Here is an 18,075-nt window from a genome sequence, read left to right on the forward strand (position 1 = left end):
TCAGAAATCTCTTTGTGTTGCAGAAAGCAGAAAACTTTTCCCGATGATAAGTTGGGTCAAATTTAGTCAAAATCAAATTGATTTAGACGTTGATCATGATTCTGTCCTAATTGTGGATGTCAATCAAAAGATAAAGAAATTCAAAAGAAAGAAAAGCTTTTGATTTCATCAAGCAATTCTGTGTGTGGGGACTCAAAGGAGCCTGAAACACATTAGACCACCAGCAGAGTGGGACATGTCAAAGCTCTCTGGCTGCACTGCTTATTGCAACCTTGCTGCAAGTTATGGAAAACATTGTTCAGTTGTTCAATTGTTTACTCCTTGCCTAGCCAGAAAAGGAGGGAAGAAAGACATAAAAATCAACATTATCTTAGCTTCTTAATCATAATTTAATAAAAAGTTCAAAAAAAAAAAAACCCCAAAGCTTTGAAAGACTTCTTAGAACTAACGAGGCAGGTGGGAAGCACAAAAGGAAAGGATACGGTTCCTATCCCAAAGATTGCTAATGTATCTGTCCCAATCATCATGAAATACGGGGAGAAATCAAGAGTTCAAGACCAAATGGGTCAACAAAATGGGGCGCAGTGTTTATAGACACATGGTAAAAGAAAAAAAGAGAAAAAGGAACAAAAAGGGGAGCGCGCTTAGAAAAACCAAAGAAATTGTGGATGGCGGAAAAGGTCTGCAAGGGCCAAGGGTTGTTACAATGGAAGGAAAAGGGGCGGACGATGACCGAGAGACAGAGATAAGGCCCGTTTACATGGGTAGGGTAGGGTTCCCTACCCTTTGATTTTTTTATACAGATCAACATGGATCGAATATAGATATTTGGTTTAGGTCCTTTCCGCCCTACACTTGGAAGTTACTTCCTAAATATAATCATAGGATTTAAAAGTCTGAATCTAGCCAAATTGTGGAGATGCGTTTAATCTTCTTTAATATATTTAAAGATAAAATTTAGGCTTGTAAAAATAGACAAATATAGTACCCACTTGAGGTCTTTACAAATTGTAAAATGGCTCAACAAGCCAACGTACTTCAGTCTAGTTTAGGCCTCCCGACCCTTCCCCCTTTTCTCTCTGTCTCTCTCTCTCTCTCTCCCCTTCTTTTCGCCTATAAATATTTATGCAAGAAGCTGTACTTGTACGAATGAATAAATTATTTGTCTTTTAAATTACGTCTAAATCCAATATACCATTGAATTTTGGATACCCGGGGAAGATATTCAATGAGTAATCATAATTGTCAAATTGGCTTGTTCCTGACGCTTAAGGATTAAATTAAGGATATTTAACATTTAGCTAAACGTGATCAAAGTCTTAACGACCTGATTTATGTGATTACAACTTTGACTTCTTCCACTCGGTAATCATGATCTATTTTCTCTTCTTAAACATTAATCCTTGATAGATTTGATTTTGTAAGTAGATTAGGTACCCTAGGAGTAGGTCACTCGAACATCACAAAAGACCATGTGCCCAGTTTCTCTTTCATTCTCTTCACCATCCAAATGAACCCAAATATGACAAGAAACCATGAAAAAGATGTTTAACAGCAAGCTGCCATAGCAAAATGAGCAACTTTGATGTGGGAAGTGGGAACCAAATAGATCAATTCACTGGCATGGAGGTTCACTTTTTTCAAATTTTTCCTACATGCATGGGGAGATCAACTTTTACATGAATGCTGGCCCCTGCTGCTGGCATGCTGAACCTTTTCAAATACCTACCACAATAATGAAAGGGATTCAAGAGTTACAAAAGTGAGCTCTGGCTTCCATGGGGACAGTGACAACACGCCAGAGGGGCGTGTCTCAATGAAGTCTTGTCCCTGAGAAATCAGTTGTGTTACCATCATAAAAGATGTAAGCCTTAATTTTGTAGAAACATGCGCTCAAGTATGATCATTAACCATGCTAGAGGAAGTTAGTTTTGCTTTTACACCAATTTTAATGATCAGTTCTTTCCATTTGACCTGATCTATTTTAGGACCAACATTCGAGAGTGACTGTCAACAAAATCACATTGCTTAACAATCATATCCTTCTCCATTTAGTTTCTTGAGAAATGAAATTTTCTACCTTTGGCACCGGTTTCTTCTCAGCTATGCATTGAAGTTTGATACCATAAGCACAAGGTTAGGTTTCTGTTTATAAAAAGGATTATCCTCTTGGGCTGAGCATCCTTTGCTTCAAAGCCAAGACAACTTTTGAGGACTCAGATGCAAGTTTGGAAACCCCAAGCCAATTTAATTTGCAAGGGAGGGAAAGATACCAAACCCCATACCTATACCGTCACTCAAATACAGAAATAAATAATGTGCCCCATTAAAAAAAAATAAACAAACAGATAAATAATCAGCGATAGTAACCGATGGTCAAGAGGAAGGCATTCCTAATTTTTCAGTCATGGCACGTGCGCTTCAGCCAGCAATCAGCATCAAAACTAGTAATTTAATTATGGCGAAGAGTAATTTATAGTTGCTGCCTATAAGGGACTGCAGAATCAATGAAGCATAATCCTTGCCTGATTCCTTCCCATCAAACTTGAACATAAACCATCCATTCGAAGAAGCACATATTGTGCTATTTTTAGAATTGCTGGTTGAAAAGTAAAAAAGGGAAACGAGAGTCAAGTTGGAGGTCTTTATCAGTTGTTCCTATTTACTTTTATCATGGACCATTTCCCAGCAGGGGTTGGTTTGATTCATGGCTTGTCTGGTCATGATTCTCCCATGACCAGTTCTGGTACCACCTACTTCGCGCAATAACCCCATCCACAGTGCTTTGCCCAGTCTGATTTTTCAATCTTCCTGCTCAAATAAATATATTAAGTTGCTACCCCATCCCAGGAATATAATTATGGTGCTTCTGTTCTGTTGCCAACACGCAGGTTCACTTCACCACCTAACTGCTACACTTGTGTTGATATAGTAACATTCTGCTCTCATTCGTTACCGTTCGATTTGACTGATAGAAAGGGCTTATCAAATAAATTTTTTCACAACAACAATATACTTTCTAACAGGAAATTTGCTTTTCTTCTGCAGGATTTCTTCTTGTTTGTTTGTTTAATTCAAAAGTCAATAAAATCACCTCCACACGATTTTTTTTTCCATTTTTTGCCCTCAAAATGTGTGCCATACACACCGCTTACCATTTGCAAGATGAACACTGAACTCTAAATAATTATCACAGTATGATTACTTTGATCACTCTGTCGCAGTTGATACAAAGAGGGGACATATATAGAACTACATTTTATTAAGATTCGCATGTTTTCCTCAAGAGAAAGAAAAGGCTTGCCAGTCCGTAAATATCATCGAGGATACAAACTCCAGTAGCACATCCACTGATCAGACAACAAATGGTCCAATTTAACATACTCAAGCATGCAATGAGAAGCAACTCGGATAAACTATAGTCTATAGGCACACAACTTATAGCTTGGAGGCTGCATCTTTGTCCAGAAACCAAACCATCTCCCCTTCTGGTGAAACCATCTGAACAGGCAGCGGCTCGGAATTTTTACCATTCCCCAATGCAGCATGCACTGGACCAGCTTTACCAGCACCACACACCACAAGTGCAATGTGAGCAGATGAGTTGATAACAGGGAAAGTAAAGGTAATTCTCTCTGGAGGCGGTTTTGGTGAGTCCTTAATGAAGGTAACCCACTTTTCATTCTCCCTGACCAGAGGGTGGCCAGGAAAGAGAGACGCCACATGTCCATCTGGTCCCATTCCCAGAAGCATGAGATCAAACTTTGGAAGCCCAGTAGCTGCTGAGACACTAATCACGCCACTGTTAACCAAATGCTTGAGGCAGGTCTCATAGTCATCAGCTGCACCTTCAGCAGACAGTGCATCATTGATGGAATAGACATTGCCAGGGAGAATTGGTACCTGCAGGAGAGAACAACACGTTTAACTTGATTGCGTTGGGAAAATGGGATATCAACATCACCATAAAACCTGCATTGGCAGTTCACATGGCTAATTACTAATGACATTGATTTCATCTTGAACTGACCAAAAGAATTTACCAGCCAAGTACCAAGTGAAATTTCAATTCTGATGCAGCATAAATGGTTCCTTGCTAGCAGTCAAAATATTAAACACTATCAAGTTGCCAAAACCATAATGTATGTTAGACATTAATTTGGCTAAGTTAAAAATCAGAAAAGAATCAAATATATCCTCGGTTGTGAACCCCGAGCATATTTGGACCTTCCCATTCATACTGAATTGCCCAATTGTACATCAAAAATAGCAAAAACAATTAGCATTTTGGTTCAAAATTTTAGAGTAGTCTAAACTAAAAATGCCATACTACCAATTCGGAGACTAAAAACCTTTTCATATCCATCGCGGTAACAGAATTTAGTACTAATAATTAGCCCCAAAACAAATTTATCATCATTTCAGCAGTGAAAAAACAATAAATTAGAAACAGTATATTCTTCGATTATACCTTTGAGAGAAACCCATCAAACGCTAGCTTATAATTACTGTCATTATGATCCTTCGGAACAACCCTCTCATCTACCCAGAAAACCTGCCACGCTGACCAATCCACCGAATCAATATATGGGGGTTCTACCAGTTTCCTGAACGATCAATTTCCCATATAATCAATTATCACAATGCCCATACAGATATTAACTCAAAATTCAATAAAATTAGAAAAGCAGTAAATAGAAAACGCATAAGATTGTGACATTGAGTAAAGAAGCCAACTACTTTACGAAAAATAAATCGAACAAAGAAATAGAATGGTAAAAATTAAGTAAAAAAAGAGGAAATTTAAGACCTGAGAGACTTGATGAGAGAACCACCAGATAAAACGACAGTAAAAGTGCTTTTCTCTTTGGAGAGCTTATCAGCTAGATCGGCGGTGTATTTAGCGAGCGACACCGACAGATCCTCCTCGGAAGCGAAAACCTCCACCTTTCCTTTCCCTTTTTCCGTCGTGGTCCCCGCCATCGACGCCTTGGCTCTCGAACAAAATCTCCCGGGACCTGAAACACCTCTAATCCCAGTCGAGAAAACGAGCGTCTTAGGCGTCACGCGCTGCCAGAATAAAGAAGCCTGGAAAGGAATGCGAGGTAATCTGCCAAGAGACGGCGATAAGAAGAGTGTGCGAAGTGGAGTAGAAAGTTGAAGAGGTGAAGATGCCATGCGCAGTGCGCACTTCCAGCTTATAACGGACGCGACGAGCGTGGACCAGACTGACTTTACATGTTTATGGGATTCTTTGAAAGAGCAGTGGATTTGGTCTAGTTTGGTTTGTGACTTGTCAGAGGTTCCGGCCAAAACTGGTTTTAGTGAAATGGTGAGCTGGCGTTACTAACGATGTGGGGAAGGCCTTCGTTAGACACGTAGGTCAGGTTGTCTTAAGGCTTGTTTGGTTGGAACATCATTAATCTTGGCTTTAGATTTTTAGTTTTCTCCATCCATACTCCATAGTTCATACCTAATGGTCCCAATGCAATAATACAAAGATGTCAGTTTCCTTTTTAACAAATGCTGAGGATGGAACCCTACTTGGAATTTCTTTTAATTATACTACTACAAAATTAAGTCTTGGTCATAGGTTGTCTTGCCAATAACCATCTGTAGCCTGCCAAGTTTTCGTTCTGACCATTGTTTAACGAGTCCTCCTGCGTCTATTGAGTCTGTCAATTTCTCTTTGAAACTAACTATGCCCATCGGACGAGCATTTGAAACTGCATCCGTAAGCTTGCTGCTTAACAAATTTGTCACTCAAGATGTCATAGGTTACGTAATGAAGTGGAACATCAATAAGTGTCTCTTACAAAATGTTGAATTCGGCTTTACTTCACATCAAAGCAGTTCTGAATCATGCCGAGGAGATGCAATTCAATGACCCAAATGTCAGGGCTTGGCTGGAGGAGGTCAAAGACGTAACATATGATGCAGAGGATATAACTGATGCGATAGATACTGACGTTCTTGAATCACGTAGTAGCACCAGTAAGGTAAACATTCACTTAGACTTGGTAAATGCTAGTGATTCAGTCAGGGAAGGGATGGATTTTAAGATGAAGGGTATAGCTGCTGCCATCAATCCTTTTAAACAGCGTTTAGAGTCAAGAATGAACACTGCCGTAGGAATGCTTGAAGATATTGTTAGACAACAAGGCATTCTCAATGTGAAAGAAGATGTAGGAGTTAAATGGTCTTAGATTATAGGAAGAACACCAACAACTCCCATGCTCGATGAATCGTGTGTTTTTGGGAGGGACTCTGATAAGGAGAAGACCATGAAATTGCCGAAATCTGTACTTGGAACTGGGGATAAGGTTCATGTTATCCCTATAGTTGGCTTAGAGGGTATTGGCAAAACAACTCTGGCCCGAATTGTTTATGGTGAGAAGATGATGAAGGATCGTTTTGATTTGAAAGCTTGGGCTTGTGCAGCAGATGAATTTGATGCGAAGAGGATCACAAGAACGCTTGTTGAGTCAATTACTAGAAAGAACTGTAAAGAATTTGGATTTACTTCAAGAGAAGCTGACAAATTTGTTAAAGGGAAAGAATTTTTAGTTGTGTTAGATGATGTGTGGAACGAAGGCTATGAGAATTGGGATGAACTGAAGATTCTTTTCGCCAAGGGTGCAGCAGGGACTAGAATTATGGTAACAACACGCAGTGAAAAAGTTGCATCAATAGTGGGCACCCTACCAATACACTATTTGGAGGAGTTGTCTAAAGAAGATTGTATGTCATTGTTTGAGCAAATTGTTTTTCCAAACGGGAATTCAGATGCTTATCCAAAGCTGAAAGATATTGCTGAGAAAAGAGTATCGAAGTGTAGAGGCTTACCTTTGGCAGTTAAGGCACTTGGGGGCCTTTTGCGCTCTTAATTTGACGGTAGTCAGTGGGAGAGTATCTTGCATAGCAAGATGTGGAAATTGCCGGATAATTCAATTCTTCCAGCTCTAAGGTTGAGTTATCATCATCTGCCTGTACATCTGAAAGAATGCTTTGCTTATTGTTCAATATTTCCGTACGACTTTGAGTTAGGCAAAGACAGGTTAGTCCTGTTGTGGATGGCACAGGGTTTCATCCAGCAGCCAGAAGAGGGTGAAAGCATGGAAGCTGTGGGTCACAGTTATTTTTCTGCTCTAGTATCTAGGTCTTGCTTTCAACACGTTGCTGATGATAAATCACGATTTGTGATGCATGATCTCATCCATGATCTAGCCCAGTCTGTTTCACAAAAAACATGTCTTAGGTTTGAAGACATGGATTTTGGCAAGGGTAAGAATTTTCCAGTGAAAACTCGTCACTTGTCATACACTTGTGGATCCAATGATACCTTCCAAAAATTTGAGCCCTTAAGCAAAGTCGACTGTCTAAGCACCTTTTTACCTTTAGATCCTTTGTCTGGAGTTCATCAGAGCAGTTTATCTAAGTCCACAAACAATCTCTACAACTTGCAGACATTGATATTAACGAATTGTCATTCCCTTGGCCCTTGGGACACTGCCAACGGACATGGGAAGCCTAACTAACTTACGACATCTTGACACTCGTGAAACTTGTCTAGAAAAGATGCCGCTGCGATTGGGAAGGTTAACAAACCTCCAAATGGTGTCCAATTTTGTTGTGAGGACAGGTAACAGCCCAGGGATGACAGAGATTGAAAACCTGTCTAATCTCCGTGGAACACTTTCCATTTCAGGGTTGCACAATGTGACTAACATCAAGGACGCAATTCAGGCAAAGTTGAAGACTAAGAAGAACCTTGATGAATTTGTTTTAGAGTGGAGCTATAATAGCAATGATTCACGATATGAAACAGTTGAAACAGAGGTGTTTGATGTGTTAGAAGCTCGTGAAAGCTTGCAAAAGCTCACAATAAAATATTATGGTGGTAAAGAATTTCCAAGTAGGTTGGGGGATTCTTCATTCACGAACATGGTCTGCTTGCATCTTTATGGTTGCAAAAAGTTCACTTTGTTACCATCTCTTCGCCAGTTACTTTCTCTCAGAGATCTCAGCATTACAGGAATGAATGGTATAAGCATGGGGGGGCTGAGTTTTTACGGGGTGCTGATCCTTCAATCAAGCCTTTTCCACTGTTGGAGATTCTGAAGTTCGAGAACATGAAAGAATGGGAGGAATGGTCCTTCAAGAATGGAGTAGAAGCTTTTCCTTGCCTTCGCCAACTGTCTATTCTCAGGTGTCCTATATTGAAGAAATTCTCACACAGATTTCCTTCCTTGGAAAAACTGAAAGTTCAAAAGTGTGAGGCTCTTGAATCTTTTACAGGCCTTTCTCAACACGAGAATTTAGAATCTCAAGAATTACCTTGCCTCAGGTCGCTTTTTCTTGTATGTTGTGCTAAGCTAATTGAACTGCCCAAGTCCCTTCCTTCACTGGAAGCATTAGAGATAGATGGTTGGTTGGAATTGGGAGCATTTCCAAGGCTTGTAAACCTTCAGAAATTAAAATTCTTGGATTCAAATGCCAAGCTTCTCGGGAGTATAGTTGACTTCAGTTCGCTGACCTTTCTGCATATAAGACTAATTTCATTTGTCAAATGCCTACCTGAATGTATAATTAAACAATTTGGAAAACTTCTAGATTTGAAGATTGCTGGTTGTGGTGATCTTGAGGGTTTGTCAAATGAGCAGGTGGGATTAAAACACCTTGCTTCACTTCAACATTTGACAATCTCTCACTGCCCTAAACTTGTTGCTTTGCCGGATGAAGAAATAAAGTTGCTGCCAGAGCTAAAACTTTTAGATTTGAGTTATTGTGATAACTTGAAAAAACTGCCTTGTGAGATTCAGAAGGTTAATTCTGTCCGGAAGTTGCGAGTTGACTGGTGTCCAAAGCTTGAGTCGTTTCCAGAACAGGGGTTGCCAGGCATGCTGGAACAACTTGTCATCCGAGATTGTGGACCTTTGAAGACTCTTCCCAACATGATGCTGCAGAACAATAAAGCCCTTGAGTACTTGGAGATTCACAAGTGTTCTTCTCTCACATCACTTCTTGAGCAAGGCGATTTACCTACCAGGCTTAAGCGTGTCAAAATTTACTACTGCAAGAATCTGGCATCCCCGCCTGATGGAATAATGTGTAAAGACAAATTGACTCTTGAGTACCTAGAGATTGACAACTGTTCCCCTTTGAGCTCCTTTCAAGAATAAACTAAATGAACATTCAAGAAAAACTTTTACATTTCGGATTGTGGCACCTCTTTCTTTAATTGCATGTTTTCTTGTTGATCTCGAGCATAAGCTTCAAAGTACTGCAATCAGGCCTTGCCTGGTTAGTTAGTAGCAACAACCAAAAACACGTTTAAGGGAGTTTACAATTCCGCAGGTATGAATATTTTGTTTGACTACTTTTCAAGAACTAATTGCCCATTTTCTATCAGTACTTCTCATGCTTATGAATTTGTGGCAGGTTTTTCAGTTCCAGTTTCTGGAGCAACTCACTTTGTCAGAAGATTGTATTTGATTGTTTCCATATTTTATATCTCCACGCCTATTCACGATGGGAAGCTCACATTCCAGTTTTTCTGGGAGGATAAAGATATATGGCTCTAGCCCGGTGCTGAGTGCAGCCTACATACTTGTTAAGTAAAGATCCTTTAAACAATTGTAAATCCATTTATGGTCTTTTAACATATCGAATGCAAAAGGAATACCCTTCTGAGACTTGCTATTAGATATAATCACACATGTACCCTCTCACCATATCATGTCTTCAGATGCAAAGTAGCTAACTAGGCATGAATTTTCTCAGTTGGCGCAAGTGATATATGACAGATCCGGTCTCAACAATTTAAAATTGGTGAAACAAGAAGAAAAAGAATAGTGTTTCTTCTTCTTCTTCTTCTTCTTCTTCTTCTTCTTCTTCTTCTTCTTCTTCTTCTTCCTTGTCATGATACCAACTTCATGGAGGGATGGTATGATTCACTGGCAGAGTCAAGATTTTAAATTTAAGGAGATAAAATCAAAAAATTCAATATTTAGAGAGATGAAAATAATTTTTTTTCAAAATAAAATAATTTATAAAATTTTAATTTTNAAATTTTAAAATTTTAAAATTTTAAAACAAAGATAAATTATAAAATTTTGAAACTTTGGAGGGGACGGAGCCCTACTAGTCCCAGCCTCTGGTATGGTTGATGTTAACAAATAAGCATAGATATATAAGACCATAATTATCATTTTACCCGAGTAATCATTCTTTTAGTTCAGTTTTCTCAAGACACATTACTATAAGTTTATCATTGGATTCTTGATAGAAATTAAGGCTTCAGCCATTATATCGGCACATTTTCTAGTAAGAGTCCTGACAAGATCCGAGTACTCTACTAATATTTTCAAAGTTTCTTATTACATAGTTTGATTAATTGTTGTTTATAAATTCCCAATATATTGCATCTATTATTAATTTAGCTCGTGACAGTTTAATGCTTACGTGGGGAAATGATCATAAAGTCCCTTCTTTGTTCATTGTTCGTTTAGATCTCCAAAGCCCAACCATGCAAAAATACATTATTTATACCTCCATGCTATTAAGATTTTACCATTCTTCCCCATTCATTTTTTCCATTTGTTATCCAAGATTATCATATAAAATTTTCATATAAATAATAACATTATTCATATTTTTTTTAAATTTTTTGAGCATGAAATAATAACTAATCCATTTTCAAACTTGGATTTCTTTTAAATTATTTATGTTATTAGTTAAGATTTTATTTTTCTAAGCATCCCTAACATATTTATATTACGCATCCTTAACATATTAAATTATTTATATTATAAATTGAAATTTTCCTTTTTTTTTTAAGATCCGTAACATATATTATTATGTATTTGTAACATATTAAATTATTTATGTTATTAGTTAAAATTTTATTTTTCTAAACAATAAAATTTTGATTTCACTATTGAAATTTTATAATTTATGACTGAAAAGGTTTTTTTTATTTTTTATTTTCTGGTTTTGGCCATTATAAAATTTTTATAACTTTTTTTTATTATTATTCGAAGTTTTATACTTAATAAAGGGAAAATCGGTGGATGAAGGAATAAAAGATATTGCTATCCCTATTCCTGTTTCCAGTCATTTGTCACCCCAAGTTTGCAATGCGAGAAAAAAAAAAAAAAACCGTGTAACCAAACAATAGCCAAAAACCCTAGTCCATAATATCCACGTATATAAAGAAACTGATAACGGAAAAGCTTTGAGAAGAAGAGAGAGAGAGAGAGAGAGAGACAGAAGCAGGAGCAGGGTTAGGAAAATGCAGATCTTCGTGAAAACCCTAACGGGGAAGACCATAACCCTAGAGGTCGAATCCAGTGACACTATCGACAACGTTAAGGCTAAGATCCAGGACAAGGAAGGTATATGCCTCTCTTTTCTTTCTCTCTCTTTATTTTTTTCTTCTTTCATTTGGCCACCTTTTTTTTTCTCCTACCTGTTTTACGAAGGAAATCAGATAGTGAATGTGTTCGTTGATCATGAGGATTTGCCGGTTTAAATGTTGTCAGGTATCCCACCGGACCAGCAGAGATTGATCTTCGCCGGAAAGCAGCTTGAGGATGGCCGTACTCTTGCCGACTACAACATTCAGAAAGGTAACAACTCTTGAGCATCGGCCCTGTTGATTCTCGAGAAAATTCATTACAATTTGAGAAAAGATACTATAAGTACTTTAAATTTATTTGTTTCGTACTGACATGTGAATCAAAGCCATGGACTTGTTGAAAATTATGTTCGCTTGTTGAGCAAATGAGAGAAGTAGAGGAGAAGAAATTTATGGGAATCATTTGAACTAATTCAGTTAACTCTCATATAGCTTTATCGACTTTATTGTAAATTACTTGATAGTTTTATGGATCTCTATGAGGAAAAATAGCACTCATAATTAGGGGAAGGACTGGAATGTTGAATTCAAACCCTTTACCTTTTTGTTTATGATCTGACATTTAGTTTAGTTTGATTTGAATGTTTATGTGGAACTGTGCAGAGTCAACCTTGCATCTGGTTCTGAGGCTTCGTGGTGGCATTATTGAGCCTTCTTTGATGGCATTGGCTAGGAAGTACAACCAGGACAAGATGATCTGCCGCAAGTATGTCTGCGCTTTTTATTTTCTCTGTGGTTACTTCTTTAGTAATTTACAAACTTTGTTTGAAATGAATCTTGATTGGAGCACTAGCATGTATGTTGATTATGCATCTAGTTAGATCATCCCTTGTCTCTAAATAGGTACCTGCATCCTTCTGATTCTTGAAATCAGCATTTTTGTTCTGTTTTTTTGAAGTATCAAATTATTTTATGAGCCCCAAAAGCATGCCATACTGCTTTATATGATATTGCATTTTTTGTTTTCCTTTATAAAATGGACATGCATTTAGTATTGAAAATTTTTGTTCTCTATGTTGATTCTGGAATTCTTACCATTGACATATTTGCTGTAGGTGTTATGCTCGTCTGCACCCCCGTGCTGTGAACTGCAGGAAAAAGAAGTGTGGACATAGCAATCAGGTAAATCATCTAAGCTGTTATTCTGTTGAATATGCATGAGCCAATGACTATCCAGATTTCATCATGTAAACCTCATCTGCCTTTTCCTTTGCACCCAATTGACAATTAGTTCTTTGTGTTGACAGTTGAGGCCAAAGAAGAAGATCAAGTAGATTGCAAAATTTGAGGGAGGAATTCTACATTTAGTATTATTAGATTTCTGGATGTTGTTTTTGGACAATATAGTTCTAAATAACAGACATCTTGACTATCCCAAAGATAGCTTTAATTTCATTAAGTTGAACCCCTTTTGGTGCATGTGATTTTGTTTGTCTTTGACAGTGAGTTTCTTATTTTTGATATAATGATGGTTTCATTCTCATTTTTGTTTTATAACTGTGTTCGGCTCGGGGGGCTTCCCATCTAGAATTATGGTTTGGTGGAGAATAAAATACTCATGAAGCTGAAAAGGAATATTGGACCGTATTTCCACTACTGAAAACAAGTTTTTTCAATGATTTTGTGCATGAACAACTTTGCAACTCTGCAATATGATACATGGAATACTGTATGTTGTGCTTCATGTACAATTTAATTTTCACTTGTAGGCATCACGCCATTTCCTGCATTTCAGCTTCAAAATTGGTAACAGATGTTGCTCCAATCTTCCTCTCTTCTATTTGTTGGAAAGGTATAGGATGGAAATCCTACTGCCACAGCCCTTTTAGTTGATGGAAATACCACTAATCAGCAGTTTCTGTGGTTTGCGCCCCAAAATTGTTCTTTTCTTCGGGGTTGCTTTTGCATTTCGTCAAAATTACATTCGTCAATTGCACCTGATTGGATCACTCCATGCTATAGATTCGACGCTGTAGTTCCAAACTGATTATTTTGTCTGGAAAATATTTTGGATCATCCTCCTTGGGGACTGCTGAGCTGCACAATCCAACTGAAGCAACTCATTCGAACTTAGGCGCCATCCAAGAGCGCCCAAATTTTCTTGTGCTTGTTTTACTGATTTAACTCCAGGTATTGGAATGGTGCCTTTGCTGATGCACCAGTTTATTGCGACCTGCAAATGACATTTTATTTAGGAATATTCCATGCATATCCTGTTTAATGCTTAAGTTAATTAACATCAAAATTGAGGGAAGATTTCCTTATTTCTCTTCATGTTTGAGTAAGAGAATCTCATCTTGACTCAAACTGAATACCTTACAGTCCAGTGATCTACTAACGGTAGTTTCTATTTTACCATTAAAATAAAATCTTGGCCAAGCAACTTTGAACATGTCATTCTTGTCAGAGGACCACCCTAGCACCAGGTGATAAAAGTCCCGCCACACAGATGCAACGGTTGGCCATCGAAGGAGGGAGTATGCATGTTCCAACAAACTCAATGCTTGTATTCTCCTTCAAGAGGGAGGCTAGGCCTAGATGTAAAACTACTTGGTGTTGGAGGATGTTTGGTGCTCTAGAAGAGAATACTTGAAAGATAAGGCCAAAGATCTAATAACACACTTCAGTTATTGTTAATGAGAACTTCAAAGTTCTAATAGACTGCTTAATTTTCAAGGATGGAGTGCGACGTACAAATGAAATAGTTGCACGCAAAGTTAACATCAGAAGTACCTGAGGTACGGTTTTGCCCCGTTTTTCTGCAATTTCTCTTAAGGAAACCAGCAAGGGCTCCAATCCTGGAAGAATTTGCTTAAACAACAGGCCCCTGTTAAGAGACGATAAAACTTGTCATGAAATAAGCAGTCGACCATGCACTGAGAGGATCCTTTAAATCTCTTTTAGCTTATCTAAAAGTAACAAACAGTAGTATTTCTATTACCTAGGCCCACTTGGAAGCCTGGAAGGTGTATATTTTCCAGTAAGCATTCCAAGTCCCAGAGGACTATAAGAAATCAAGCGGATACCCAGAGAGTCACAAATATTCTTAATCTCCATCTGCACTTCTCCCTTGCTTAGCAGAGAAAATTGTACCTGAAATTGGGGTCATTCTCGATGTAAGCCTTAGAATCACAACAACCAAAAGGAATTCTTAGTAGTAGCTACATGTTCAGGCATGGGATACATCAAAGTATTCTATTTTAGTTAGATAGTCTGCCATTGAGGCTTAGCTTGGGCGGTGGTTTTGAGTACAAAATCTGAGAGATTGAACAGTAGTGCTCTCTTCTTGTGCACAAACCAAAAATAGAAAAGTGCCCATACATCATCCATGCACTAAGCTTATTGACATCCATGATAAACTCAGCCATGTCCTTGATTAAGCAGGAATATGCTATTTGCAAATAGCTACCATATTTATAACTTCTTATTAATTAACCGTTTCTACAAAATTTTGAATCAAATGAACAAAACGAAATAAAACTACAAGTTGAATCATGTTCTTCACTAAAACGCTTAAACCCACTTATACATTTTTCTCTGTCATTTAACATCCTTAGAGTTGGGATTTTGGAGAAGGGAGGTAGAACAAGCCCAGACACTTTTTATGCATGTGTTTAACTGTGGCTATCTTTAAATAGTACTGTTACTGGAGGCTTTAGGTAGTTGGGCATATGCATCCACTAGCAGCCATGGCCATCAAGGAGATTAGAAACTCCAAAACATAGGGTTGGAATAGAGAGAAAAGAAAAATCACAAAACCAGAGGTATGGCAGTAAGAGTGGGCCAAAAATATGTGATTGTTTGAATTTGATGAAAACAAGAAACACAAGCACAAAAATTAAAGCAAGTATAACCGTAAGGGCACTTGGTTTTAAAGTAACACAAAGCAGGTGTTGGGGGAAACACGATATTTCAAGGATGCAGTGGTTCTTAGTTTTGCTACATGAAACACAAGCAAGTATAACGAAAACAAAATTCCTCTTAACATAAAAAAAGTAGAAATATTTCTAAATTATCTATACCTGAGCTGAACATAGAGGGACTCCTCTGGCTTTAAGGTAATCATAAATCTTTACAAGCTGTTTGGGTCCATAATTGCTAACTCCAACAGCTTTAACTAAGCCCTGAAAATTTATATCAAGTAGATTTTGGTCAGTGAACAACAACAAAAAAAATCATCCAAAAGACTACAGAAACAAACTTGCTATGATGCCAAAAAGATATTCTCAACTTTTTGTGGTTGAAGTTTGAATCTAGGACAATTTTCACATGCCAATGGAAAATGATTAATCTTGTTTCTTTCTAGTAAACTGCATGATAATAACCACTTTAAAAGTAATTAATGGCAAACCTGCTCATACATTGCCACTAAACCACCCCAAAGAGCTAATTCTTGTGGGGGAGCATAGTTTGCAGTGGACCAGTGTAACTGTCCTATTCCAATTTGCTCAATCTGCATTCGATCCCGAGAGGCCCTGGAAAACAGTTCTTCATCAAATTTAATTATCATTACTACATGTCGGTCACTTGTGAGATAAAAGAGGATCAATTATATAAAAGCAATAGAATAGCAAACCTGCAAGCTTGAACAAATTGACCTGGTGTTAGACGCCAGGGATATGCTGCAAACTTTGTAGCAATCACAATCTCATCTTCTATCCGCTTTTCCCCTGAGATTACAACAATATAGAAAATTAAATACTAGAATGGTAAGATTAACACTCTCTATTGTTAGATTGGCATGATGACTGAAGAGTTCTGGTTTTATCAGCTATAATAATAAAGGTCAATTGTGTCAGAACTGAATAACAATCTCCAATTGTATAAATTTCAAATTCCGTAACTTATTATGAGAACCATCGCAAAATTAAGCAGTACTACATAAAGAGTGCATTATAATTAGTTGACAATTGACAAGAGTCAGTTGAACAAACATCTTAGAAGCTTCTCAACAGAAATCAAAATCCAATGTTCATTCCACAGCAAGGCAGGTTATATTTAGAATGAGAGAAAGAAACCAACCTCGAAATTCTCTAATGAACTTTCCTAGAAGTTTTTCACTCTGTCCATTGAGTCTACCAGTCCCATAAGAATCCGCAGTATCAAAAAGATTGATGCCGTTCTCCACGGCAAGATTGAAAACTTGTTCAAGTTCAGAATCCATTGATTGCTTGTAACCCCAGAGAAGCTGGTTGCCCCATGCCCACGTCCCAAACCCCATTGGAGACACAGTCAAAGGACCCACCTTCACCTGCCCAGTAAAACAACCACTGAAAATTAATACCTCCCATAGAATCAAACCAGAACAACACGCACGGTTAGAGATAGATAATGAAGTACCCTTTGCCAGGGCCAGAAGAGAGGGAACTTGAGAGACTTGATAGGTGAAGATGGGAGAGCGAATCGATTGGAAGAGCTGAGACAAGTGATGCAAGCTGCGGGAGTTGAGTTTGAGAAAGCCATCGCCTATGTTTTCAGTCACACACTCCAGTAGTTGGGAACGAAGAACTGAAGTCTGCTGTTTTTTTTTTGAATGATGAAGTTTGCTGTTAGTTATTATAGTTTCGCTATGTCTTTTGTGGTTGAAATTGAAACTTAGAAAAGATGACGCAAGGTCTCAGAAACCCCTCCACTTCGATCAGTCACCGCAGTCACCACTACTACTACTACTACTTTGTACCACAAAGCTAATTCAGGAAATTTTCACAAGTCAAATTACTTTCCAATTTCCAATTTCACGTGTTAAAAACAATTTGATGAGTCATTTTCTCCTGGCTCAAGAAGTTGTCGAAAACAAAAAATGCTAAGCTTAAGTCACACATGTTGTGGCCCAAAATGTTTTTACCCAGTTTATGCTAAATGTTAGAATTGAAAGCCAGATATCAAGTTGGATTCAAGTCCGATACCCTACACTTTAAGCCCGATATCATATTGAGTTAAAGGTCCGTTATCAAGTTGGATTCAAGTCCAGATACCCTACATTTTGAGCCCCATATCATAATGAGTTAAAGGTTATCAAGTTAGATGAAAAAAAAAAACCATCTTTGACAGCTGTGGGATTTGAACCCACGCCCTTTCGGACCAGAGCCTAAATCTGGCGCCTTAGACCACTCGGCCAAACTGTCTTTTGTTGATGAGAAACAAAAGATTGAATATTTAACTTGTTTTTCACCGAGTTGATTCCCTGAAGCTCGTCAACTGAGTACTTAATCTGTACCCAAACAATTAACTTCTTCAAATAATTGTGACGTTTGGCTGTCATCAACATTCTCTTTTTAACCTAATTGAGTATTCATTAGGCCACAAGGGTGGCGAAACGTGTTTTATTGAACCTTGTTCTTGTGGAGTTTCTTTTCTTTTTCAATGAGTAACTTTATGATCTCGTATTGAACAATGATAGTTACATCGTTTTCCTCTTGGTCACTTAAAGGGAAAAAGCAAGGCTCCATCTCTGTTTTTTCCTTCTTATAATAACGATGATAGTTTGGTGGGACGATTGTTCTGTCATTCTTTGTCCAATTTCAAAGCGCAAATGCTAAACAAAAAGGAAGGATGGAGGTACTGATATTGAAACACAGATCAGTGAGACTATAAATGAACTATATATGTATATATGATGACAAGTTAAGCATAAACGAAATTAGGGTGATCACAAG

The 18,075-nt window shown here is 37.8% G+C and overlaps 5 protein-coding genes and 1 non-coding gene across 7 annotated transcripts; 3 read left to right on the forward strand and 3 right to left on the reverse strand.

Annotated features, from left to right (window-relative positions):
- On the reverse strand, positions 3,174 to 5,314 carry LOC18605834 (probable 6-phosphogluconolactonase 4, chloroplastic). The gene is made up of 3 exons (XM_007039106.2): positions 4,811 to 5,314; positions 4,472 to 4,607; positions 3,174 to 3,903 (listed from the first exon to the last, which is right to left on the reverse strand). The coding sequence occupies exons 1-3, from the start codon at positions 5,176 to 5,178 to the stop codon at positions 3,439 to 3,441; spliced, it is 969 nt and encodes a 322-aa protein (XP_007039168.2). The 5' UTR covers positions 5,179 to 5,314; the 3' UTR covers positions 3,174 to 3,438.
- Positions 6,234 to 6,887, forward strand: LOC18605835 (putative disease resistance protein RGA3). The gene has a single exon (XM_018117123.1). The coding sequence runs from the start codon at positions 6,234 to 6,236 to the stop codon at positions 6,885 to 6,887; it is 654 nt and encodes a 217-aa protein (XP_017972612.1).
- Positions 7,511 to 9,211, forward strand: LOC18605836 (putative disease resistance RPP13-like protein 1). Its single transcript, XM_018117775.1, has one exon. The coding sequence runs from the start codon at positions 7,522 to 7,524 to the stop codon at positions 8,119 to 8,121; it is 600 nt and encodes a 199-aa protein (XP_017973264.1). The 5' UTR covers positions 7,511 to 7,521; the 3' UTR covers positions 8,122 to 9,211.
- LOC18605830 (ubiquitin-60S ribosomal protein L40) lies at positions 11,220 to 12,913 on the forward strand. The gene is made up of 5 exons (XM_018117776.1): positions 11,220 to 11,396; positions 11,544 to 11,630; positions 12,023 to 12,125; positions 12,475 to 12,541; positions 12,667 to 12,913. The coding sequence occupies exons 1-5, from the start codon at positions 11,294 to 11,296 to the stop codon at positions 12,691 to 12,693; spliced, it is 387 nt and encodes a 128-aa protein (XP_017973265.1). The 5' UTR covers positions 11,220 to 11,293; the 3' UTR covers positions 12,694 to 12,913.
- LOC18605837 (pyridoxal reductase, chloroplastic) lies at positions 12,985 to 17,050 on the reverse strand. Of its 2 annotated transcripts, none has more exons than XM_018117773.1 (8): positions 16,760 to 17,047; positions 16,442 to 16,670; positions 15,996 to 16,089; positions 15,771 to 15,894; positions 15,442 to 15,543; positions 14,361 to 14,512; positions 14,153 to 14,246; positions 12,985 to 13,592 (listed from the first exon to the last, which is right to left on the reverse strand). In XM_018117773.1, the coding sequence occupies exons 1-8, from the start codon at positions 16,880 to 16,882 to the stop codon at positions 13,407 to 13,409; spliced, it is 1,104 nt and encodes a 367-aa protein (XP_017973262.1). In that variant the 5' UTR covers positions 16,883 to 17,047; the 3' UTR covers positions 12,985 to 13,406. The 2 variants fall into 2 exon arrangements, with proteins under 2 accessions (XP_017973262.1, XP_017973263.1); XM_018117774.1 differs by lacking the exon at positions 12,985 to 13,592 and adding an exon at positions 13,665 to 13,994 and having other exon boundaries at positions 16,760 to 17,050.
- Positions 17,465 to 17,544, reverse strand: TRNAL-UAG. The gene has a single exon. It is a non-coding gene; the product is annotated as a tRNA-Leu (tRNA).

The sequence above is a fragment of the Theobroma cacao genome, chromosome 3 (assembly GCF_000208745.1).
Source record: "Theobroma cacao cultivar B97-61/B2 chromosome 3, Criollo_cocoa_genome_V2, whole genome shotgun sequence".
Classification (NCBI taxonomy): Eukaryota; Viridiplantae; Streptophyta; class Magnoliopsida; order Malvales; family Malvaceae; genus Theobroma; species Theobroma cacao.

What these genes read in the sequence shown, in the direction of transcription:
- LOC18605834 (XM_007039106.2), bottom strand. Translation starts at nt 5,178, where the DNA reads ATGGCATCTTCACCTCTTCAACTTTCTACTCCACTTCGCACACTCTTC. An exon ending in TCTCTCATCAAGTCTCTCAG is followed by an intron (nt 4,608 to 4,810) that starts GTCTTAAATTTC and finishes TTGATCGTTCAG; the next exon opens with GAAACTGGTAGAACCCCCAT. An exon ending in TTGATGGGTTTCTCTCAAAG is followed by an intron (nt 3,904 to 4,471) that starts GTATAATCGAAG and finishes TCTCTCCTGCAG; the next exon opens with GTACCAATTCTCCCTGGCAA.
- LOC18605830 (XM_018117776.1), top strand. Translation starts at nt 11,294, where the DNA reads ATGCAGATCTTCGTGAAAACCCTAACGGGGAAGACCATAACCCTAGAG. An exon ending in GACAAGATGATCTGCCGCAA is followed by an intron (nt 12,126 to 12,474) that starts GTATGTCTGCGC and finishes TATTTGCTGTAG; the next exon opens with GTGTTATGCTCGTCTGCACC. An exon ending in AGTGTGGACATAGCAATCAG is followed by an intron (nt 12,542 to 12,666) that starts GTAAATCATCTA and finishes TTGTGTTGACAG; the next exon opens with TTGAGGCCAAAGAAGAAGAT.
- LOC18605836 (XM_018117775.1), top strand. Translation starts at nt 7,522, where the DNA reads ATGGGAAGCCTAACTAACTTACGACATCTTGACACTCGTGAAACTTGT.
- LOC18605837 (XM_018117773.1), bottom strand. Translation starts at nt 16,882, where the DNA reads ATGGCTTTCTCAAACTCAACTCCCGCAGCTTGCATCACTTGTCTCAGC. An exon ending in TCTTCTGGCCCTGGCAAAGG is followed by an intron (nt 16,671 to 16,759) that starts GTACTTCATTAT and finishes TTTACTGGGCAG; the next exon opens with GTGAAGGTGGGTCCTTTGAC. An exon ending in CAATTTGTTCAAGCTTGCAG is followed by an intron (nt 15,895 to 15,995) that starts GTTTGCTATTCT and finishes ACTGTTTTCCAG; the next exon opens with GGCCTCTCGGGATCGAATGC.
- LOC18605835 (XM_018117123.1), top strand. Translation starts at nt 6,234, where the DNA reads ATGCTCGATGAATCGTGTGTTTTTGGGAGGGACTCTGATAAGGAGAAG.